The sequence below is a fragment of the Salminus brasiliensis genome, chromosome 6 (assembly GCF_030463535.1).
Source record: "Salminus brasiliensis chromosome 6, fSalBra1.hap2, whole genome shotgun sequence".
Taxonomy (NCBI): Eukaryota; Metazoa; Chordata; class Actinopteri; order Characiformes; family Bryconidae; genus Salminus; species Salminus brasiliensis.
In genome coordinates, this window is record NC_132883.1 from 33833288 (window position 1) to 33858922 (window position 25635).

The 25635-nt window shown below is 38.1% G+C and overlaps 1 protein-coding gene across 14 annotated transcripts in view; it reads left to right on the plus strand.

The window, feature by feature from the left end:
* Window positions 1-25635, plus strand: part of LOC140557578 (ERC protein 2) — a 247306-nt gene that overhangs the window by 31899 nt on the left and 189772 nt on the right. For 7 of the 14 annotated variants that reach the window (XM_072682120.1, XM_072682123.1, XM_072682127.1 and 4 more), the window contains 4 exons: window positions 3904-3975; window positions 8840-8995; window positions 11600-11695; window positions 12183-12350. In XM_072682120.1, the coding sequence (XP_072538221.1) occupies window positions 3904-3975; window positions 8840-8995; window positions 11600-11695; window positions 12183-12350 (492 nt within the window). The remainder of the gene's footprint in view (window positions 1-3903; window positions 3976-8839; window positions 8996-11599; window positions 11696-12182; window positions 12351-25635) is intronic. The other 7 variants (XM_072682126.1, XM_072682132.1, XM_072682128.1 and 4 more) reach the window with 3 other exon arrangements.

Below are 25635 nucleotides of genomic sequence, written 5' to 3' on the forward strand. Positions count from 1 at the left end.
GATGAAACTTTAGCACTTTCAACCTTAGATGCAGGTCCTCTTGGGGCCCTGGTAACTCAGTCCCACTTTTCAACCCACTACAATGCCCCTGCCTCTTTGTAAAGTGGTGGATAGATGTAAAATGGAGCCCCACAACACTTTTTGTGCTGTGTTTGTAACACTGTTGTTCGAGCAAAATTCTCCTCTTCTTTCTCATGTTTATTATCATTATGATTGTACTCTATATCAATAGATCTGCTGTCACACAGAAAGCTCTAACAAGAAGTAAACAGATGCCCAGGTGAATAATAACTGTGTAACTCATTAATAACAGATTGCTAATGGTGGTGATGTTTCAGCGAAAGGTTGGCTTCAGATTCTCATACTGAGTGGAACAGTTTGAGATGGTGGAACTTCTAGTCGCCACTGCTCTCCGGCACACTTTGCAACAAACAGATCTGCGATAGCCGAACCACTTCTACACCACTACACCACCAGTCTTTTCCTTTGCAACTGTTTCATCTGCTTTATTTTCACTTAAGGAAGCTCGTTCAGTCACATTTGAATTGCAGACAGGGGTGGTCATTTTGCAGCTAAAACTATTACTGCTGAGCAATGGATGTGTGCCCGCTACGGAAGCCTATTGTTTTCTGCTCCTTCTGCTCGCTTTGAATGCAGTGAACTGACGACAGCGCCCTGTAATAAATGTCAGCCAGTGACAGATGCTGTAAATAAAGTATATCAAACTATCAGAAATATTTAAACACTTTCTATTGGGATATAAAGTGATATTGAATTCTTGTCCAGCCCTATAAGAACACCACAGAGGTTGATGCACACTCTGTGTGCTAATAGCCTACTATCATTATCAGCAGGGATGCAGTGGAGAGTGCAAGTTAGATTACGCAGATTAAAAGGAGTTTACTTTCCTTATCCTAGCACCGCTGATTTGATGGAGCATTGTCTGTGTCTGCTACGCAAAGTGTGCAGGTTAAGTGGAAGGCATTTCAAAGTCTTCTTTGTAGCTGCGACAAGAGCAGTTATCAGCCGCTGTCAGTCAAACTTAGGAAGGTTGAAGGTTAGTCCTTGTAGTGGTACAGCACACACTGGAGCTGGGGAGTGAGAAGGAGACACGATCTCACCTGGAATTTGTTTTTCTTTTTTTTTTCTTTTTTTTCTTTGGTGGATTTAGTAAGTATTTCTCTGGAATGTGGGATGACAGCTTAATTAGGCTGGAGAGAAGCTCTGTGTGTGAGTGAGTGAGATGCTATCAGTTTAGTTTGCCAACAACATACTAATGCACAGGAGTTGAAGAGCAAGTGAGGAGGTAATATTACCTGCTCCAAACTAAACAAACTCACGTATGTGCATACACTCACACACATATGCATCTTAAGCTACCTACATACTGAATGACATTTAGGTATTTGACCTCACAATGATGCAATACAATACGATTATCATTCTAGCAATGATAATCGATACAGAGATTGAAATGAAAATAGTTTGATTACTGAAATGACAACATATGCACAAAACAAGCATGTTGAAGTCCATTCAAGTCCAGCCACAATTACTCTATTGGTGATGTGCAGTGTTTGGTATCCGCCATAGTGTCCAGTCTGATGGCCAGGAAGCCATCCTTCTTCTAGTTGACATGCCTTTAGGGGAACTATAGTGGGAACTGTAGTCAAGATCTAATTCTATTTGTCACTCTCCCATAAAGTTTTGACCGGTGAAGAACCCGGGTGTCTTTCATCTCCGCTGCTGAAGCTTTTAACTCCTTCAGAGTAGTCATAGGTGTCTTGGTAACCTCCCTCACTAGTCACCTTTTTTTGTGAGGACAGCCTTCTGTGAGCAAATTTACACATGTCATATTCATTCTAATTTATAATGGTGTATTTAACTGAACTCCAGGAAATTATCAGTGACTTTTTTTTCTTGTAACCATCCCCTGTCTTATGTTTTCAGTAACCTTTTCTCAGGAATTAAGTGGAGTCTTTTGTCCTCATGATGGATACGATGGATACGATAGCTGATTAATCGATACGTTTGTTGATTAATTCACATGAAACATTGAATATGTAAATATTTCATGTGAATATTTATCTAAATGATGTCCAGGTGTCAGTGGCATAGCTGATTGTTGTCACATTGCCATCAGGGAGCATGTTTGTGTGAGATGATAGCTCTATTTGGACAGGATTAGGTGAGGTAATGTAATTATTACCAGAGCGTCTTAGTGATTTTAGTCCCGTCTGAATGCCATGCCATGTAAATCAGTTTTTTGGACCGCTTGCTCCTGAAGTTTTTCCCAGTTTGTTCTGAGCATTGAGATGCTTGATGAGACATTGGCACAGATACCTCAAGAAGCTCAAGTCTGTGGAAAACATTAAGTACAGCACTTAGAATTAAGAAGAGAATGTCTATCTAAGAATTAAGAAGAGAAGCCAAAGGCAACTCATTCATTGTGTAGAGTAACATATAAGCTATAGCCTATAACTTACATGTTATTAAGATGTAGCTGCTCATTGCTGCTTCAATTATTAAATTATTACTATAAGTGGGTTATAAGATTACAGTTATCATTCTGTAATACTATTTCAGTGGTCACATGACGCTTTTTTGGAGGTGTTGGCAGTGCGTAAATTAAGTAGCCACTCTCTTGCCAGTCATTTATGTAGAGATCCCATGTGAATTGGTCATATGTTATACAGAAGTCCCGTAGTAAAATAGCATTTCTCCACCTCCCCACGTAAAACTACTCCTATCTGACTGGGCTCATATTAGAGCAATAACGATTACCAGGTATAACTTAACCAGTTGCCAAGACCCCACAGCAGAGAATGCTGATGCAGAGTAACTTTTGTTGTAATTTCCCTAAACTTTAGAATAGTTTTTATTTTTTTAAAGCGCTGATCAGCTGATCAGTGATTTAGAGTAAATGCATCAAGTAGCAGCTGAAGCATTTGACAGCGAAAGACTGAAAGCCTTTATCATTTGAAATCCATGAGTGCAGCTTTATTCGCAGCGCTCCTGTGCTCAGTTTATCCCTGTCAGAGTCTTACTGTAGAGCAGGCACAGCATTTCACATTTTAACAGACATGTATACTTCAAAATGAGCTGCATACTGTGTGTGTGTGTGTGTGTGTGTGTGTGTGTGTGTGTGTGTGTGTGTGTGTGTGTGTGTGTGTGTGTGTGTGTGTGTGTGTGTGTTCATGCTTGTGCAAAGACTATCTACATGAATTATTGATGGAGCCAGGCAGGCTGATGGCGCATGTGCCAGCAGTTTGTGTTTTGAAAGCTAACTGCTGATGGAATGAGAGAAAGCGAGATGCTGAGAGACCAGAGAGAGAGAGAGAGAGAGAGAGAGAGAGAGAGAGAGAGAGAGAGAGAGAGAGAGAGAGAGAGAGAGAGAGAGAGAGAGAGAGAGAGAGAGAGAGAGAGAGAGAGAGAGAGAGAGAGAGAGAGAGAGAGAGAGAGAGAGAGAGAGAGAGAGAGAGAGAGAGAGAGAGAGAGAGAGATGCACCTGTAGCTGCGCATGAACAAAAGTGCTTATCAGCATCTGATGTAGCAGGGGACAGGGAGAAAGAAAAAGAAAGAGAGAGAGAGAGTGAGAAAGAGAGCGCGAGAGAGGAAGACAGAGTGGGGAGGTGGGAAGATACAGAAATGCAGAAATGATTTAGAAATGCTGATAGTGAGTATGTAAGAAAAGGAGAAAAGGTGATGGGGAATAAAGTCTGAAGGTTTGAGCTGCAGACTCGAATAATGAAACAGCGCTGGCCATATTAATGAAGAGTTACTCTGGGATAGACAGAAACAGTGACCGTGAAATTGAGACCGATAGAGACCGAAAGCCAGATTCTCAGCTGGTGTTTAAAGATGATGAGTAGACAAGCCTATTTCTATCGTGTTCCTCCTCAGGAGCTGCACCGGAGAAATCAACAGACAGATCCTGCCAAGACCAAGGCCTTGCAGACAGTCATTGACATGAAGGTAAGGGCTAAAAAAACAGCACACCTGCACTGTCAGGCCAGTCACCATCTAACTTCTGGTTAGCTTATGCATTAGGAAGGTTCGTAGTGAGTTTACTTTTTACTGTGCTACATTCACAGCTAATAATAAATGTTTTGCTGGACTTTACCTTTACTTGCTCAAAGTGATACTAAGTACCGCTGATGTAACAGTAGTTGGGACTCAGCTGAAGTGTAGTGTTTATTTATTTATTTTTTTTAGAGTTTTTCAAAATCATTGTGAACATATTATATTGCCACTTTATGCATTTATGATTCAAATGGCTTTGGATTGTTGATCAAATTGACCTATTAACTTTACAAACACACTTGTTGTATAGCTAAATCTATATACTACCTTTTAATTTAATTTTAATTAAATTTAGATTTTATAACTTCAGTATAGAGGAGCGAACGTATATATCCGTGAGCTGATCTGGGGTCAAGTTTTAAGGGGCATCTGGATGGACCAATGAAGCATACATAAGTCTCCAGATCATCGGTTGTTGGAAACATGCCAGTGATGCAGATGGTAGACTGCACTGCACAGCTGACACAGATCCATATCATTGACCCAGCTAACTACCCATTGCTAGAATCAAGCTGGGGCTCCAGTTTCCTATACTGGAACTGCTGGCTGCATAAGAATCAATTCTCTGCATATAGCTGGAAAAGAATGAACAGTTATACCCGGGCCACGATGTTGCTCAGGATAGCTGTGTGAAAATGTTTTATAATGTAGTACAGGACTAAACTGTATGGAATATATTGTGTGATGTTTTGTGATGAACCATTACATTCACTGAATCATGTGAATATTGTGCTATATATTGTGAATATTGTGCTGCTAATACAAATAGCGCACAAAAATGTGTGACAACAAACCATGTGAGGGCATTCTCTCTGCTTACTGGTCAGACCTGTCTGGGGCAGGAGCAAGAAAATAAATACAGGAAGCAAATCCTGTGTTCCAGTCTAGTGCAGAGTTCTGAGCAATGGCATTTGTTCATGGCTGTAGCAACTATCTGAGCAGTATATTAGGTCAAACGCCTAAATGGGAGCCTTCTAGCTCAAACTTACAGAGTACACATGATAGTTGGGCCGGATCGAGGTCGGATAACGTTCTCACCACAAACTAACCGATCCAGTGTTTGTTGGGAGTGGAGTGAGAATATCCTCCTCTCAAGTGTCTTGGTGCAGTTGTTTTGGTTTGATCTATTGCTATTGCTGTATTTACACCAGTCCAGACGAATCGCACCAAGACCAGAGGTGTAAAAAAACACTCATTCATTCATTTGTGCCCTTTAAATAAGCATAAAATGTTTTTGTTGATGTATGACTTAGTTTCCAATCTTTAGCACTAATCTTAAATATTACATGACAAACTGCAAAGCTGATCCCATAGCAAGCAGCACTCTTCACCAAGGGCTTGGCAATCAGCAGAAGACAGTTTTGATGTCCATCCATATGGTGCTGCTTGCTCTTGAAGGCCAATGGCAGGAAGTGCTCATGTTGCTCTGCTTAAAGAGAGCACACTTATTCAATTTGTTTCAAATGTCACATATGGAAGCTTTCACTCTGTGTGCTGACTTTGAAGTCAGGGCGAGCTGTGAAAAAAGGTTGCCCATTTCACACACATCCGCACTGCCACACATGCGTGCGTGCGTGCGTGCGTGCGCACACACACATACACACATACACGTCTAATACTCAAGTGTTTTTCAGCTAATTTGGAGCATGAATGTTCAGTCAGATCACCTCATATCTAACCATCTTCTGTCAGCGCATGTTAAACACACATAAACAGCCGAATCAGACAAATGGGTTTAGACACATAAGGCTGTGCAGGAAACCGGTTTCCATGGTGATGGTTCTTCTGAGATTGTGTTATGTTCTGTCATGGTTTTAACTACAGCCACAGTCATATGCTCTGTACGTGTGTCGACTAGAAATGAAGTGATTTGAAGCATTTGTGTCAGTAAGCTAGATAGAGGGCTATTGCAACAGTAAAATATCTATATATAAAAATATAAAAATAATAAAAATAAAATATTTTTTATATTTATATAAATATAAATAAAACTATATCTGAAGTTTATTACCACTGTAACCAGTGTAGTGTAGTGACCTTTGGTGCCAGAAATAATTAGTTGGTTTGAGACATGCTGCTGTAAGATTAAATAGCTATGAAAAGTATTGTAATAGCTATATGCTCCAGCAGCCATAGCAAAACCTTGCATTCTAGCAAGACTGACAGTCCTGTGAGTGATTTGAGTCTCAAACTTATAAATGTTCACCTACCAGAACGTGATGGTGGTTTACGAAAGCTTAGCAATAAAGAGCATTAAAATGGCCTGGAATTGTGGTCCTTGTTTTGAGTTTAAACCAGGCCTGAACCACATTAAAGTTATCTGACCCCAGGCTGACCTGGGCCCAGCAACATCATGTCAGAAACTGACTCAAACAGTCAATAATTACCAAAAATGCAGAATTAAATATGAAATTCTGGCATTTCTAATGATGGCGCTTGTTAAACCAAGTTTAGTGACAAGAGTGTAGTGACAATAATTAGCTGTCAATTAAAATGTATATAATGTGTTGTTCTCATGCAATGAGGTGTTGGTGCATTTTACCTGTTTAACCCTTAAACTGCATTGATTTACATAGATTATGTTGAACATATAAATTATGTTCTTACTAGGAAAACTTACTTGTTCTTTTGACCATCCTACTCACTCAGAGAGAGAGAGGCCAGTTAAGTTGTGTGGAACCCCCAGCCACAGATGGCTGTTGCTTGAATTTATGATCTTCCAAAAATCGGGCCAGTGTTTAGACAGACCCGATAGTCTAAAATTGGTCAGTTTCTATTGATATGTTTCTTTTATCGATATGTGGTTCATCTGTCCATATGCAAGGACATATGCAGTTGGACATATTAAATGTAGAATTGTATTATGTATATATGTGGCATGCACACACATCTGCCTGCTTATGTCTGTCTATGCTAAATTATTCCTTAATGTGTTGTCAGTTATGTGTTGTCAGTTTGTTGGTGTTTTTTTGCACATTTTTTTTTTTGTGTGTGTGTTCCCTGAGTTTGTGTACGCTGTGTGAACGTGCTGAAATGTGTATTGTGTAATTTGTTCCAGAACACATCGCCTCCATTCTGTTTTGACCCTGATGTTATTTGGCAGGTATAGTAAACATGCTGATTTGAAAACAGCCTTCTTCTATTCTACAAAACTCAATAGCATTAATATACATGTGTATATTAATATATCAGTCATGCCTTTGCTCTGAATCTTCATATTATATTATATTTGTGTTTAATGTTCCTGTACTGTAGGCTTATTACTGCAGTCCCTTCATTTCCCACAATCAGCCAATGCCATTTTAAATTCATCTAGGTAATGCCACTGAACTAACTACTTTTCCTGCATTATTTGTTCATTTATTGATGTATTCGTTTGTTTGCAGTTGGGTCCAAGTGAACATGCTTTTGCTCACTATCCCATATTCTTTTAGAAACGTGCTGTACATTCTAACAGTAATCAAACAAATATTTATCGAGATTCAGACTCCTCCGGATTCCTTTTGTACTAGTAAAGTAACGTTTTTTTCAATTGTATTATTTCATTTAGCTGTGTGTATAAGTCACAGAAGTCACACTCCTTTAATGTAAAATTTATTTACATTACTCTTTTGGTGGCTTTAATATAGCACTATTTTGGAGCATGTAAAAACTCCCAGTGAGAGCTAGCTAGCTTAGGCTAAAATACAGCTTCCAGTGCCAAAGTTAGATGTACCGCACATTAACAGAGCTTTTGTACTGGTTAAGAGGTCGCCTCTACAGTCCGTAATCGAGAGTTCGTTCAGTATGTAGTGGGTTACTTTATATTGGCTTTTTTTAAAGAATTTTAAAGAAAAAAATGAAACATAATGTAGTAGTGAACTGACTGATTGGTGTTTGTAACACACTCATCTAGAAGTGCAGCTTTCTAGGGAACAAATAATGTGTTTTTCTATTTTTTTCTAAAATTAAGTCTTATTCTTTCTCATTTGCTGTTGTAGTTTTCTTAATAGTTTGATCATCTGAGAAAGCTCACAGGGTGTATTTGTCAGTCGAAGCTGTCATGAATACACAAGGAATCATTGAAATGTCGTTACTAAGGCTGGGTATTAAAAAATGCCCCCCATGGTTAGCACTAAGCCATAGTGTTTATGGTTCATGTCCCAATGTGTTAATCTTACTCCAGTTTAAGCAAAGTGGATGTTTTGCCATAATCAGTGATTTTAAGGGTTTTGAGTTTAACTTCAAGTATAGTTCTGTTTGTGCAAGAAACCCTAGTCTAGTCTAGTATTTGTTGGATCAGATCATATGACTGATGGCCACTAACAATACATTTTGACGAGTTTCTCTAAGAAAAGAAAAGAAAACACACTTAGATGCCAGTTAGTATTTACATCAGCAGTTTTTGTAACCAAACAAAAATACAGATTACAGATGGACAGATTAGCTTAGATACTAAAACATTTCTTTAAAAAATGGTAGATGCGTTGACTGATTTACATTTCTCTTTTTTTCCTTTCTTTATTATCTGAAATTCTATTTCAGATGTCATTGTCTTCATTGTTCTGAGGCTCAGTCCTCCTCCGTACATCTTCATTTGCTGCCTGTCTTGTCACTTTGTGTCCATTACTTTTTTTCTGGCTAATCTCTGCATGCTTCAAACTTGGTCACCCTTTCTAACTGTTGCTTCAGTTGAGATCCTCTGGTTCTCACAGCGTTTTGAGTCTTGATCGCTTAATTTGTGCCTCTGATGCACATGCGCACGTATTCCGTGCAGGATACAAAAATTGCCTCGCTGGAGCGAAACATTCGCGACCTTGAGGACGAAATCCAGATGCTAAAGACCAATGGCCTGCTGAACACGGACGACAGAGATGAGGAACTCAAGCAGATGGAAGTCTACAAAAGCCACTCCAAGTTTATGAAGAACAAGGTTAGAGAATACCATACACCCAAGACCAGCTGCAAACATCAATCAAGATGGTTACATGTGTTTTTTTTTATGGACTGGACAGAAGGAGCTGTTTGATCGATGTAGCTATAGATGGTAAATGTGTGGATTAAATAACTTAAAGAAGGAACGGTTGGACAATGAGAGTGGACAAAGGACTGAAGAAATACATTGGCAAAGATATGAAAGATCAGATAAAAATGGATTCTGTTCAGGGGATAAATGGGGTGCTGGAGGCCGGCTGTGTTTATGAGTAAATTGAAAGATGGATGAATGAATGAATGGATGGACAGACAGTCTTAGGGAAGAACATGTAGATGCAGCATACAAAGCTGGTGTTGCCTTACCACAGCAGTGTCAGATGACTGAACGTCTTCTGTGGCAAGCTTTAGTACTGGAGAATTGACCCTTCTAGAGTGGAGGATTAAGTTACATTAGCCTGAAAGTGTTAATGATTTATTAATTTAGGACTGGAGTTTCATAAGAATTTTTAAATGCTTTTGGGAACTATTTAAGATGGGTTTGGTTGGATAAAAACAACATGTGACATCATTCACATTCATAAAATGACATTAATGGTTATTAGATTGGATGTGTTGTTCTAGAGAAACCTCTAATTAATTGTACCTTTTATATTAGGTCTTTTCTTCTTAATTTAGTCATTCCCAAGTACCGTTCTCCTAGCATGTGAAGGCTAGCATGTGCTTCCTCTGTGTTACATGAAGCTTGCCTTTTTCAAACTATCGCTAACACCACATCATTAAACAGCTGCACACGCTTGGAAAATGCTAACAGACACCTGCACTGGCTAGCATCATGGTGAGAGATCCTACCCACCCAGAGAGAACTCTCTTATTCTCTGTTGTGCTCCCGGCCATGGATGGCTGTGGCATTACGGGAGCTCCCAATGATGGGACCAATGCTTAGATAGCTGCCATTTTTTTTAGAAACACTAAAAGTAGCTGTTTTAAGTAGAATATAGGCTTCATTTATGTCTTTTGTTTCGATTGAAAGGAATAATATACTACTATACCAATGAGCAAATACAGTGCACCAAGAACCAGGGCACACTCCCTAGAAATCCTTCCATTGTCCTTCTACCTCTTTCCTCCTCTACACTCAATATGCAGCAAGTCTTATACTTGGAACATCCTCACACACTCATTCACGCATGGCCATCAGCCTAAATCATATGTGTCACTCCTTCATCCGTCCCATCGTTTGGGGGCCCTCGCCTTTCAGCGCTAGGGGCCAGGGCACTGATGAATTGTGGGAAATCAAAGGCCCAGGAGCAGATAAGGGTGGCAGGTTGAGTTTCGGCCGTTTCCTGCTCGGCCAGTCGCCTCTCTATGGCCTCTATGTGTCTGTTCACAATGGCCTTTTGATGAGGACCAGCTTGGGGTGCCATAATCCTTCACGAGCCATCACACGCACTCCTGACCCCTATCTGAAACACACACTCCCAACATGCCACACCAGGAAAGAAAGAAAACGTGGAGAAAAAGCAAGCGAAACATCTTGTTTGTGTTTTTCTGCCTCTTTGTGCGGGAAAGGATTGTTTCTGGAAAAAAATAGAAAAATCATTGTGGCAGACAACTCTGGGTAAAAAGGCAGGAGTTAGATTCAGATATAACAATACGTTTTTTTTTTTTTTCCATAAGATCAAACAGAAAAGGACGTGCAATACGGAAATGTCCAACTTCTGACAAGTATGTGCATTTATACCATCAATTCTTGGTTGGGACTCCTTTCCCACAAATTACTGCACAATTTGCCAATCAGCTTGTGGCACTTCTGAGATGTTATGAAAGCTCAGGTTACCTTTAGCTTGTCTGTGTTCCTGGGTCGGGTGTTTCTCATCTTCCTCTTGACATTACTCCATAGATTATGTAGGTCCAGAGAGTTGGCTGACCTCACACGTCAAGACACCTTGGATTCTGTGCCTTCAGACTCACTGGTTCAAAACTGGCTTGATATTATGGACTAAGCAGTTGTAGCCCCTTTCCTAGAGACGTGCCTGATAAATATTGATGCACTGACACCAGTCTCACTGCAAGTTCTGGAATGGACTTTTCTTGACTATCCTTTCTAGGTTGCAGTCATCCCTGTTGCTTATGACCATTTTCAAATTTATTTTACATTTATTCCCCATAAACAGCCAGTCTTTTCAGCAATGACCTGTGTTGATGATCGTCTTCTGGACAACTGTCAATTCAGTGGTATTCCTCACAATTGTGGTTGCATGTGCTGAACTAGACTGAGAGATGCATGGTATTTATACTGTTATAGTACTGAATAGTAATTTACTTAAACTTATAATTAAATATTCTAATCATTTGAGCTAAATAAAACAATTGAAACATGTTATTTTACATGAATATAACAATGAATATAAAATGACAGTTTATCTTTTTGAAGTAAATTCTGAGTGTTTATCTTTGAATTATGACCTTGCTTGTTGGAGTTTTTCCTATAAAACTCTCACAGCCTGAATCTGGTTGGCTTGTGGACACATTTAGAGTTTTCTTATCTAAACAATCAAAGTATTCATTTAGAGTTACTTGTTTTTCCTCTTTGTGTTTTTAGGAAAAGTTTAGGTCACCAAGTCCACGAGTGACCTCTCGCTCACTTGACCAAACATACCTGCTTCCTCAGCAACAGAAGATATCAGACCAAACAAAAGTACCTACTCCGTCCGCCTCTTCTCTTCTAGTCTCTTCTCATCTCTTTCCTCTTCTCTTCTAATCTATATTTCTTTTTCTTTGTTCCTCCTGTTCTTATCAACATGACTGTCACAGCAGTGTGCTAAGTCATGATGTTGCCTTAAGTCTGCACCAAAATTCAAAAAATCAAATTTTTGGCAGTATTGGGAGATCATTCCAATCCAGCAAAACAAAAAAGAAGAGATGCTTGATGCTATATGTAGATACTTTTGTTTGTGTCTCCACATCTCTGAGTGATCTGCCAGATATTTGAATCTATAACAGTGGTTATAAAGTTTGGTGAGCATTTTGGTCTCCTCAGGCAGCTCATTGCTGGTGAGGGTGATATGCATTGTTTGTTTGTTCTTTGCAGCCTTTTGGTAATCACAGTGTAATATGTTTAATTTTGCTAACAAATATCAAGCAGTTTGCCACTCAACACCCATTTATCTCTCTCTCTCTCTCAGATTGATCAACTTAAACAGGAGTTATCAAAAAAGGAGTCTGAGATGTTGGCGCTACAGACTAAACTGGAGACTCTGAATAATCAGAACTCCGACTGCAAGCAGCACATTGAAGTCTTGAAGGAATCCCTGACAGCGAAGGAGCAAAGAGCCAGTATCCTGCAGACAGAGGTCAGTTTCTGTAGTTTCTTTGTGTTTTTTTGTGGGAGAAGCACTTTCAGTAATGTAAGTTTGTAGATTTGGTGACCTCCCTGGTGGAATTTAGTAATTGCAACCTGACTACCTTGGTGCATCATTTGTAATGCTCTCCTGAGTGGAATGATCTGGGAACTGAGTTGATCAACAAATGAATTACGAAAGTATATCAATGAATTTTTCCGCCTACCCCTTCTAGTGATCACTCTGTAAAGACATACAACAGTGTTGTTAGGTGTATTCAGAATGATAGCCTTACTTCACCCCTTACTTAATGAGATAATGTTTTTGTACTACTTCTATTATTATATAATTATATTTATAATACTATATTATTCATTTAGTTTTCACACAATAGTACAGTGTAATGTTCTAAAAAGAAATAAAAATATTTTTTTAAACAAAGTTTGGAACCCCCTGATCTAGACAGTTGCTTTTTTATTATTAAAGTACCCACATTTTTAAAGTTCACATTACCCTTCAAATGAATAGAACTAGTTTTACACTTGTATGCTGTCTTGTTGCCCTCAATTGCCATTACTTGAAATGGAATCGTGGGAGAGTTGTAGGGTTTTCATGTCTACTCTTTCATCTGGCCTTTTTGTCATTCAACGGTTTTATCGGTCAGGCTGAGCTCAGGGAGGCCTCTCTGATTTTTTTGAAACTTGGAACTTTCACTTTAGATCTCTTTGTTGGATGGGAAAATGGAGAACTCGAGCCATAACCATGTCCACTCCTCCATTACAGGAAGCAATTTGGGCCAGAATTAGACCCTTAATTGTGTATACATGTGCAACGATTTTTGTGTGTGGTCAAGAGGAAAGGCTAGCAAATACCTTATAGTAAAAGGAATGAGTCATTTCAGACTTGGAAGTCGAGGGGAGAAAGGGGGGATATTTTAATATTTCTGTAGAGACTTTTGGGGGCTAATGTATTGCAGTGGATTCTGCAACGAATTATTATATTCCTAGAAATTTTGGACCATTTCTATTGGTCTGTTCATCATACATTTTTGTCTTGTCAAGAGAAGGAAGGAAAGAATCTTCAAGTCAAGAGGCTTTAATGGCCGTTTCATCTATATACATTACACAGTGGAGTAATTATGTTCATCCAGGACCATGGTGCAACATACCCTCTTATCATGATATTGTAAATTTGGTCCAGTAACTTGCTAAATTGTAAATTGAAAGGAATGTTTATTTTAATGATATAGATGGTATAGATGGTTTGGAGTTCAGTACAACAGGACAAAAGCAAATTCTTATAACTATGAGTGTTTTTATTTTTATTATATGTTTATGTGTATGTATATATTTATTTGTATTTTGACACTGGTCAACTTAAGATATGCCTATCATTGCATTTATGTAGGCACATACCTCAAGCTCTTGGCGCAGGCCTGCTAATGTGTATGTTGGAATGCATGCCGCACATTCTCTGTACGACTGCATGCACTGTGACATTTGTACCATGATGGTTTGGGATGAATATACAAACTGTTACAGCCTTATTTTGTAGAGTAAGGGTGTAAAATGTAGAGTGCCCACAGGTCTTGATTATATTAAATATATTTTCATTCTTTTTTGGTTCTAGCGGACAACAGTTTGAGAAGTTTTAGCAATAAGCTTTAGCAACTTTGTTAGTGATACAGCCTTACTGCTTCAAATTCTTATCAGTGTGTCCTTGGCACATGCTCATATTATCTCCTTCAATATGATCATGCTCTGTTCTTTTCCTATATGCAATTATAACTGATCATCAAAAAAAAGTTTTGAAAAAGCAAACACACATATCAATTTAAGTAAATGTGTTTGCTGATCTTCAATGTGTTTGTGTGCAGATGCAGTTTTAACATAAAATAGTAAACTACAAAAGTGAGCTTCTGTGCTTTGCATCCTTATCAAAACTGGAGGTGTTTCACAGAATGCTTTATGCTAACTTTCTGTGCAGTGCAGCATATCGTATACCTGTATTTGGTCTTAAATTACATTTGGAGTGGCTTTAAAGTATTACATTTAACTTGAAGATTCCTGCAGACACTCTAGCCTGGCTTTTTGTAGAATTTTCAGTTCAACCTGCAGGGCTTGGTTGTAACCAAGAGAGAGAGCTACCATCAACAGGACTTGCCTGTGTGTTACTGGTAGTTTTGTGGAAGAGGTTGAAAATAGAAGCAACGTTGACATTGTTGTTGTTTAACATTGCGATAGTCTGCTAGGCCAAACAGCACTTTTACTCTTTTAGGGTTCGTGGAGTGAGCTTCACTGCTTTTCAGCAGCAGTGACAGTTGCCAGTAGCAGAGCGGCCAGCAGTTGTGTTAATGTTTCTTAGCTGGTTTCAAGCAAACTCAATAACACACTTGTGTGACTTTTAGTGGCCTTGTTGGAAAAAAAGTAATTGTTTGAAACCAGTCATAACAGTGCTGCTCAGCAAATGACTGCTCTGACAGATCGGTGAAATAGAGTATGCTGTGAACATGCTGACCAATCACTCATATTTTTGGCAAGCACTCTCTGACTGTCCTAATAAATTGCTGACATTCATGCATCTGACAGATGTAATCATTTTCCCCCCAAACGTTGAAGCTCTTTAACAGCTTCACGTGGATTGTAATGTTTATTTAGTTCTATTGTGTAGAAAATGTGGTGTAACTGCAGTGTATGTCCACATAGTTTTGTGCAGCACCAGCTGTAATTTAACCCTATAATTGCATGAGGATGTCTCTCTCTCTCTCTCTCTCTCTCTCTCTCTCAGGTGTAGTGCAACATGAAACAAAATCCACATCTCAGATGTCCAATTAGAAATTTAATGCATGTTTAATAGGGATTTAATTGGGGAAATACAGTAGCTGTCCTACCTGACCAACAGCATTGGACTGTCCTTCTTCAAACATCTTAACTCTTTTTGACTAGTGCTCTGCTCTCCTGTAATATGCCAAAGGCAAAATTGGTCAGAGATGGATGGGGATGACAAGAATTGCAGGACAGGGTATAAGAATTGTGTAACACAAGCAGTGCATTATATTATTTGCACATTTCTTTCTGTATCTGATCACACTTACTGGTGTGATACTGGGAAAGGAGGTCATTTTTTTCAGAGAATTCACAGTCATTAATGCTTTACATTCACATTATTTGGACTTTTTTATTTATCTGATTTTGGATTCATGGTGTATATATTTTTTTGTTTTAGCCCAGTGTCAGTAAAAACAGATTAAAGCTATCAACAATAAAACCATTAATAATTGATTTATTTATTTCATGCAAACCATAGCAAGATACTGGTGTTCTAAAATCTTAATATTCTGGTCATTTTGCTTTTTTACATGGTGGGGGAACTGATTCATTCCACATTTCAAATTTCTCTATTAACATAAATATGACATTTATCACACCAGACATTGGTTAAACCATGTCTCAGATCTTACACATCAGTTAAGTCCTTTTACTCTGAAATTGAAATGGGAACAAACACAATAAGCACATCTGAAAAATATTTGAGAAATGTTTTACTTACACAGGTCTACTTTGGATATGAGTTACCGGTCATTACTTTTTTCAAACTATCATATCAGGCCTTTATGTAGCTTAGTAGTAGCATTAGCTGCTAGTTTCTATCCTGTTTTTTTCTCTGCACTTACATATGGATTATGATTTTAAAATGCTTATTTTAAAATGCTGTCAGTCTGTTGGTTATCATTAGTGGCCCAGTTATCTCATGTCAGTGGCAAATGGCAAATTGTATGCATACCTGCTCCCTAATGCATCAACTTTGTCAACCCTAAGTATTTTTTATTGAGAAAAATGTCTCTTCAGTTTTTCAGTTTTCTGCAATGGACAGTTCACTGATGTTCCCACTGCGCGTTGCATTGTGGTGGCTTTTTTATTGGAAGACTGTGGTCAAAGACGCCTGCGGGTAACTGTAACAACTTTCTGTGCCCTTGATGTGTAGCCTCATTACTATTGTTTAAAATATTGTCAGGCATGTTTATGGAAGGAAACAAATGCAAAGGAACACTTTGAGAGTACTCTGTACAGAACTAAATAAATAGAACTGTAGGGATGATCCATGTCAAATGACTATCCGGTTACTTAAATGTTAATTTGCTTTCCTGGTTCTGACCACTAAATGCTGTTTTTGGAGTCTTTTTACTCTGGGCATATACTGTTCCACATGGCTACTCCACAACACACTCACTCACATATGGTTCCTTTCTTAAAAATAATAATAATAAAAAACTAAATTGGTCATTAGTGGCACAGTCTTTTAGTCTGGTGTATGGATTGGCATGTTCTGAAAACAGTTTGCAGTGCTTATTAAAGCATAATGAGATGCAAAATCAATGCTTGGTTTTCCGCTTAAGGTAATATAGGATATAGTATCGACAGCTTTTTATAATACTTGATTTTTTATGTTATGGCATCTGAAGAAGATTTATTGTTTATTTGCTCCCATGTTGGACGTACTGGGGTCAAGCTAGGAGTGGCTACAGTGATAGTTTTAAATAAATTGACATTTGAATGAATTTTCTACATTTGTTTTCAGTAATTTTGACAAAACAAAGTAAATTTGAGTTTAGTTTTGAATTAAAGCTGTTGGCTAAGTTACGTTTCTGCCAGTAAAATGTGGTTCTACTCAATACTAGCCTGAATACTTATGCAAGCATTATTTTTTCAGCCTTTTTTGTCTATTTTATTTTTTAGAACTTTTTTTTTTACATATCAGTTCTCCAAAGGAAATATCTGTAGCACCGTGTGCTAATTACTATGCAATTTTAATAAGATAGTAAAGTAGTTCATCTGCTTAGATAAATGCTTCTTCACAGCCACCTGCACCATTTACACACTTTTTTCTACTCAGCGGGCCATTCTTACACACTCTAAATTAAGACAGAGTGACAATGTGCTATTTGGAAAGGGAAATGGAACATGTATTCTATATCTTTGTTCGGATAACTATCTAGTGATCCCTAGGCTTTGTAGATATTAAAAAGCATATTGTATAATACATGTGTTATACACTGCAGCTAATCATTTTCCAACATTTAGATCAGCACACACTTTTACTCACAGAGCCACTTTGTATACACATTGTTAAAATGACATCAACAGTTTCTATGTGGTTTGCCACTGATTCAGTCTGACTGGTTTGCGGTCAGTAACTGGTGTCACTGCGGACACTGATGTCAGGATAGCATTGCTGTGTTACTCTGTGGATATGTGTGCAGTGCAGCTACTTGCTCAAACATTGTCAACTGTATACACTCAAAGATTACAAAATAGCCAACTAGCTTACACTCACATCTTAGAATTATTATTAGTGTTGGAATAAGGCATAATGTAGATACATTATTAGCTAGCTACAATATACATTTATATATTGGTTTCATAAATTATACATATGAAATATATATTGTATTATAATGTTTCATATTTTAATACGTTTAATCTGTTAATGTAGGATTCTTTGGCGGAGTAAAAGAGGCTGTAATTATTCATTATTAATGAACATAAATATCATTCAATATATAATTAATCTGTTGCATTATTTTTTCTATTTAATTCTGTCTTTTGCACCATTTCATTCATGCACCGTATACATTCTACATCATTATGATACATTTTCCACTTGTTTGCTACTACTGGTTAGATGCTAACTGCATTTAATTGGCCTAAATTGGTTTAAATAAAATTTATATAACATAACATTAACATAACATTAATACTACTGATCGGTGAAGTCAAAAACAACTGTTTTTCTGTCATTTTGATAGGCTATAGTGTGGCAAGTGAAAAATGAAAGACATTATTTTGGTAGATTTTTGCTGACAGATTTTTGTAGTCTTTGTAGCCTTAGCAGTGTTTGATTTATTTTGTGCTTTTTTTGTGCCAAAAAAATATTTATGAAATTTTTTTATGTTTAGTGTTTTTTTTTTGTCTTTTGTTTTCTGATTTTAAAACAATGAAATTGCCATAAATATGTGTAATTGAATTGACTTCCCTCCAAAACAAGTTCATTTACAAACTGTGCTACCTTTTCTACTTTGAATTAGCTTTAGCTGCGATGGTAGATTGTCATGGTAGGCTAGTCATCGTGTGAATTAGTTTCAGCTAAACCATTCAAATGCAAATGATAGTAATGATGGAGAACGTCACATTGGTAGGGCGTTGGGGGAGGTGTAAATAGTTGGGAATGCTAGGGGTTAAGGGGTCGGCCACCCTATACACACATCATGTTCTAAAAATGTTTAATTATTTATAAACATAAAGGTAAAAGTAGGTACTAGTAGGGACTCACAGCGGTCAGATAACCGAAGTTCGGCGCTTCTCGTAGACCAAACTGGTGCTGTGCTTCTACAATTAAAGAAAATAACTGGATTGTTGTTTTATGGCGGAGTAAGTAAGTTACCTGACCTCAAGCGAATTAAGCATACTTTTCACTTACTGAAAGCAAAAGTGACTGCTGAAAGACCCACACTCAAGCAACAGAAGGCCTGGCAACATATCTAAACAGATCTAAACTCAGCATTTGGTGATGTCCATGGGTTCCAAAATTCAGACAGTCCATGGCTATATCTATAAAAATAAACAAAACTACATCTCACTAGGATCCATCTAAGCTTAAATTATTTATTCTTCTTAATGAATAGACTTGTGTATTTGTGAGGACAAACACACAGATGAACACATACTCTTGGTGCTCCTACAGTTAGCATCTTGACTGCTGATGGGCTCTGTCCTGGTTTCCCCTTAGCGTGTAGTTGGGTTCTGTGTTCAGTGGTTCTGTGGTCGGCTCGATAACAGGTCAGATGGAGCAGTCAGCGAAGGGATCGGCGTGGCCCAGCGCAAACACACGCACCGTCCAAAGAAAAGAGCCTCCATGTTTTGGAAGCAGCAGAGTGTCCATGTGGAAAAGTAATAAAAAGCAGTAACTTAGGGGAGAGAAAGGCAATGATGAGATATTTAATGGTTTACACAGACGCGCGCACACACACACACACACACACACACACACACACACACACACACACACAACCATTCACATTGATGTGCAAACCCCATTTTGCTTATTCAACCATGCATATACACACTCACTGTGGACTAAGTCTTGCATTGCAGTATGAGCCAGTTCACTTTTTTCTAAACCTGTATTCCAAGACTAAGATTTCAAGTATGAAGGCTCCAGAAGGGCAAACACAGTTCATGTGTCGCTTAATCTCATTTATCTCATAATGTAGTTAAACATGGCAAGCATGGCTTGTTTATTAAGATGTTAAGATGGCATTGATTACAGTTTTATTGCACACTTAGAAGGAGCCTGAGATAAACTGTTAAGTAGACATTCATTCTACGTTAAACAACCATCACTAGAAATAATATGACACCTGCATTCAGTCTTTTTTTGTTTCTTACTTTTAGGTTAAAGCAACCACAGGTTTTTAGAAACTGTATAAGCAAGTTTAATTGAGATTTCTGTACAACTGTACACAGATGATTTAGGCCTTCACGTTGCACATTACTAATTGGTGGAGTGTAAACTTTCATTATTTATTGGGTACATTAGCCTAATAGCTCCAGTGCAAAACTTAAGAAGCATACCATGGACATCAGATGATTGACTACTATTGGAGTAAGGGGAAAACTTAGATTTTCTGCCAAGCTACTGCTTTAATAGGTTTCAGGAGAATTTTCATGGAAAAAATCCTTTTTGCTTTGCAGATGTTTTGTCTTCCCCATAAGAAGTGTGTATCTATGTGTGTATGTATTTCATTTTAAATCCCAGTGATTTCAAGGCTCAAGTTTAATTTCTGTGCAATGTTAAGACTACGACTTGGTGCCTCAGCAGCCTGGAGTACACCCTCCTATTTCAAAGGGAGAACTTGGTGGGCATTTGTTACATCATAAGAAATCAAACAACCACATTTAAAAAAAAAAAGCTTTACTAAATGCAACTGATGTACCTTGAGGTGTTCTCTTCTCTTCCCTCGTCCGGCTCGTTTTTAGGCATAATGTCGTCATAGTCTCTTGCTCTTTTTCTTCCCTCCCCCTTCTCCCTGACTCTTCTTTATTTTTCTTTGCCCAAGGGGCTTTAGTAAATGAAGGGGGTCCACTATGCATCACTTATGCTGTTGACATGTGGTAGCAATTTCCCCAGGTTACTTTAAGCCCATGCGAGCACACACTTGCACACACTAATGGGTAAATACGGATTGTCTCACAGTGTGTGCACCTCTGTACATTACATCTGCATGTAAAAAAATCCATGCTGTGATTATATTTTATACTTGCCTGTGTGTGTGTGTGTATATATATATATATATATATATATATATATATATATATATATGTGTGTTGCTCTAACTGATCTGTTGCATTCATTTTTTTCTACTTAATTCTGCCTTATGCCTTTTGTTTCATTCATGCACTGTATACATTCTACATCATTATGACACATTTTCCACTTGTTTGCTACTTCTGGTTAGATGCTAACTGCACTTAATTAGCTTAAATAAAATAAACTCTAATTTATTCTATTATTATATCTATTCGTAATGTGGTATACCAATATGAGATATGCACTGATCAGCCATAACATTAATACTAATGACAAGTGAAGTGAAAAACATTGATCATTTTCATCTACAGTGGCATCTGTCTGCAGATCTTGTGGGTGTTTCCAGTATGCAGTTATCGATACCCACCAAAAGTAGTTCCAAAAAGGTCCATGGAGGCCCGCCTCACAACTTATAGGACTTAAAGTATTTGCTGTTAACATCTTTGTGCCAGATATCTTCCAAGGTCTTGTGGAGTCCATGCCTCGAATGGTCAGATCTATTGTGACAGCACAAGAGGGACCTACTCAGTATTAGGCAGGTGGTGTTAATGTTATGACTGATTGATGTAAATTAGATATATTTAAAAAGTTGCTGCCACTGTTATTCAAGGATTGTTTGTTCGAATTCCAGGTCATGCTTCTTGCCATCAGCAGCCAGAGTCAGAAAGAGCACAGTTGGCTTGGCACTCAGGGATGGGTTGTTAGAACCTCCTCCCCACATCACTCCTAGTGTGATGTTGGTCAGCACAGATGTCCATTAGCTATCTGCAAACATCTGTAGTGACACTACTCTGGTGTGTGTTATATTTGTGTGAGGCATGAGAGTCTCATATGGTCATGGGCTAAATGAGTGAAAAAAGGAGAAATTTACACGTAAGTCAGCCTCAGAACGACAGACTAATCTATTAATAATTAATAAAACAGAATGCAATGAAAGAAAAAAAATATAGCACATGAGAGAGGTAATCAATCCACTACTGCTAAATTACAAACAGCCCATATTGAAATAAACAAACAGAGCATATCAAAATAAATCACTAATAAAAACAAATAAACGTAACATGTCAAAATAAGTCACTAATACAAACAAACAGACCATGTCAAAGTAAGTCACTAATATAAACAAACAGGCTGTGTCAAAATAGTAACCTAATACAAATGAACAAACAGATGGTCTCAAAATAAGTCACTAATCCGAACAAACAGATGGTCTCAAAATAAGTCACTAATCCGAACAAACAGACCATGTCAAAGTAAGTCACTAATACAAACAAACAAACAGACTGTCTCAAAATAAGTCACTTATACAAATGAACAAACAGATGGTCTCTAAATAAGTCACTAATACAAACAAACAAACAGATTGTCTCAAAATATGTCACTAATATAAACAAACAGACCATGTCAAAGTAAGTCACTAATACAAACGAACAAACAGACTGTCTCAAAATAAGTCACTAATATAAACAAACAGACCATGTCAAAGTAAGTCACTAATACAATGTGTCAAAATAGTTACCTAATACAAATGAACAAAGAGGCGGCTTCAAAATATGAACTGGGGCATAAGTACAATGTCTTGTAACTTTTAAACTAGTAAAGTTTGCACAGCATATAAATTCTATTTTTTATAATATAGGTCATTCTAATGCTAAACTACCATTTCATTTGACTGTAAAGACATCTGTCACATAATGAAATGCTTTTATCTGCATTTGTACCTAAAAACCACAAAGCTCTGAGTTCTGAAACAGGTTAGCAGTGTGTTTTGTCCATCTGTCCTCATCTGCTCTTTATGAGGCACATCCACAGACCTCGTAGGAGTGGTCTCTCCGCACTCTCTCCATCCATCTCTCACAGGGAGGAGAAGAGGAGAAGGTGAACCGAAAGAGGGATGAGGTTAGCGACTCCTCTTTTCCTCTCTTCATCAATCACCTGAAGGAAAACACCTTAGCTAAGCTTTGCTAGTTGGGACACTTGGTTCATTGCAAACTGAGGAATTTGGCTAAACAAAGACACACACACACATACATAAATACTCAGGTTTTCTCTGCATCCCTCTGGGGGTCAGGGATGGAGCTGAGGTAGCTAATTTAAAGAAAAAAAATACATTCCCCCACTCCTCTGTAAGTATCTTTGCACCCCTCTCTAATAAGCTCTATTTGCTCCCATTCATTCAGCCAATGAGCTGACAGGATAATGGACACATCAACCTCAGCTTGAAAAGTGTGGTTGACCCTCACCCTGAGGTCAATGGTCATACCAGGCTCTAAATGTGTCTCTGTGAGGTGTGTGTGTGTGTTAGGGGGTGGAAGTTCTTCTTTTAGATGGATAGCTCCCTCAGTGCTGTTTTTAGCAATTGGAAGAGGAAGCAGTGTTCGCTTTTGTCAACTCCACTACTTCTCCAGTGTTGATCTTAGCCAGTGACAGGTCATTTTTTTCTTAACCTTTTCGACCTCAGGTCAAAGTACAAAAAACTGATTGCTGGGGTTGATTTTATGTGGGTATATGTGAAAATGCATATAATAAAGCTAAGTATTGGCAAGAATGTCATGATGGGACAAGTCATCACAATAAAATACATTAATGTGACACATTGGAGAAAACAGATTTAAAAACAGTAATATTAAGTACAGTTACAATTAAAATTATTCATCCCTATAGCAAATTCATTTTATTAGGACACTTTCCAACTTTATTTACACACTTTCAGCTTTTTGCAAAAAGCAATCAAGAACAATTTATAATACAATTTATAGTTTAATGCAACTAATATAACAAGTAGTTTATCCCAATTCAACATTAAATGTAACTTCCAATGGCTACTGCAGTCTCAGAATTATTTAACCTCCTAAATAGCATCCCTCAATTGAGCACATTTGTGAATCACCTGATGCAACTAGTTGTCAAGAGTTAGTCAAGAGACCACTTTCATGCACAAAGAAAATTATTCAAAAAGGTAGCAAAGGCACTTCCCAGAGATACAGTTGAAGGCATAATCCGCAAGTTCAAAATTTAAAGGAACATTTGCTGTGCTACCTGAACGTAGCAGAAGGTGGAAGCTAATACTTGCTGCCACCAGATTCCTAAAAGGGGAAGGTGGTCAAAACAAAAACCTTGAGTGTCTGCAAAAGACCTGCATTGAGATTTTGTGGCAGCAGGCACTGAGGTTTTAATTTGCACAATAAAGCTCAAACTGAATGCTGAAGTCCTTCATTCTTCTTGTGCTTTTGGGTCAATAGAGGTTTCACCTCTATTGACCCAAAAGCACAAGAAAAGTCAGCTTCAAATATGCTCAAAACAAATAAATAAGCCACAGATGTTTTAGGATTCTGTTCTGTGGCTCAGTGATACTCTGGGCCTGCTTTGTGTCCTGTAGCACTGGGCAAGAAAGGTTCAATTCAAGAGAAAACCCCATGTCTTCTGTAAGCTTCCAACAGGACAATGATCCCAACCATGCCTCCGAGTCCACCAAGACTTGGTTTCAGAAGAAGTCCTGGAAGATTCTGAAATGTGGCCACCACAGTCGCCTGACATGTACCCCATAGAAAATCTTATAATATATATAGTATAATAATACTCCATCACAATCATCATCATCATATTACAGCCTTCTTCCTTGTCAGTATTGGCAAATACTGCAGTAACAATCAACAAACAATAAATCAATTTATATTTTTGAATCATAGGGTTTGAGCACCCCTGGTCATATGCTGGGTTTTGTTGATTTTCTAAGTGCAGCATGTTAATTATATGTATGAAAACAAACAAAAAAAGCTATTTTTCAAATTATTATTATTATTATTATTAAGTTTGCTGTGTCTCCTATAGCAACACCTTATCATCCATCACCTGTTGTATAAATAACAGGCCTGCAGAGACACCCACTACAGGCTGTATATTTTCTTAAGACCCTGAGGTTTCAGTTCTTGGACTTGATCCATTTACATAGAATGCTTGCTGGTGTGCCTATTAGAAGTTAAGGTCTGCACCTGTGGGCCTGTTCATGACTTAGTGTTTTGGTCTGATTTGTGTTTCTAGGGTGTGTGTGTTTGTGTAATAAAGTAGAATTTACGATATTTGCGGCAGTGTCAAAATCTCACCTGTGATTGATTCTCTCTCTATTTGTCGTTGTTTGAAGACGGAAACATCAGAGTCGTAAAAATTCGGAAACGACCGAAGACTGGAAGCAGGATGCGGGGGAATGAGCGCTCTGGAACGGGCAGGAAAAATAATCAAATGCCGAGTGACTCTTAGCGATTTGGAGCACACCCTGTAACTACCCTCCGAGCTGGGTGATAATGATGATTAATGACAGATAGGATGGTATGAGTGGGAAATATATGTGCGTGATGGTGGAAAATATGACCGTGGAACTGAGTGTGGGCTTTGAATGGCTCCCTATGGAACAGTGGAAGCCCTGTGATCAGTATGATCAATGTTAAAAGCTTTTTTTAGGGCATGTGAGGTCATCGTTGCTGCACACTGAATGTGATTATCATGAAGAGGCAAACGTGCATTTGATAACTGATATCTAGTGCCAATGAGTATGCAGCCAGCATGAAGAATTTGTATGTGTTTGTGTGCATGTTAAATACACCGTCTAAAGAGAGTACTGAGTACTTCCTTACAAATAATGCCGAACCCCACACATTTGAGCTATTTGTTGAGATCCATACTCATCAGCACACAAACATTTCAGCAGTGTCATAGTGGCATCCAACATAATTCAGGTTAATAACCTAAGAGCAGCAGTTCACCAGTACAGTCTAATTTGGTAGTAAAGTAAAGAGCCTGATGTTTAAAAAGAAAGGTTACTTCTTAAAACTAAGGATAAAACAGTCAGTTAACCATAGTTTTGAATGCAGTGTTCAGTGCTTGTTTACAAAAGCAGAACTCTTGCAGTACTCCTGCTAGTATAACTAAGTAT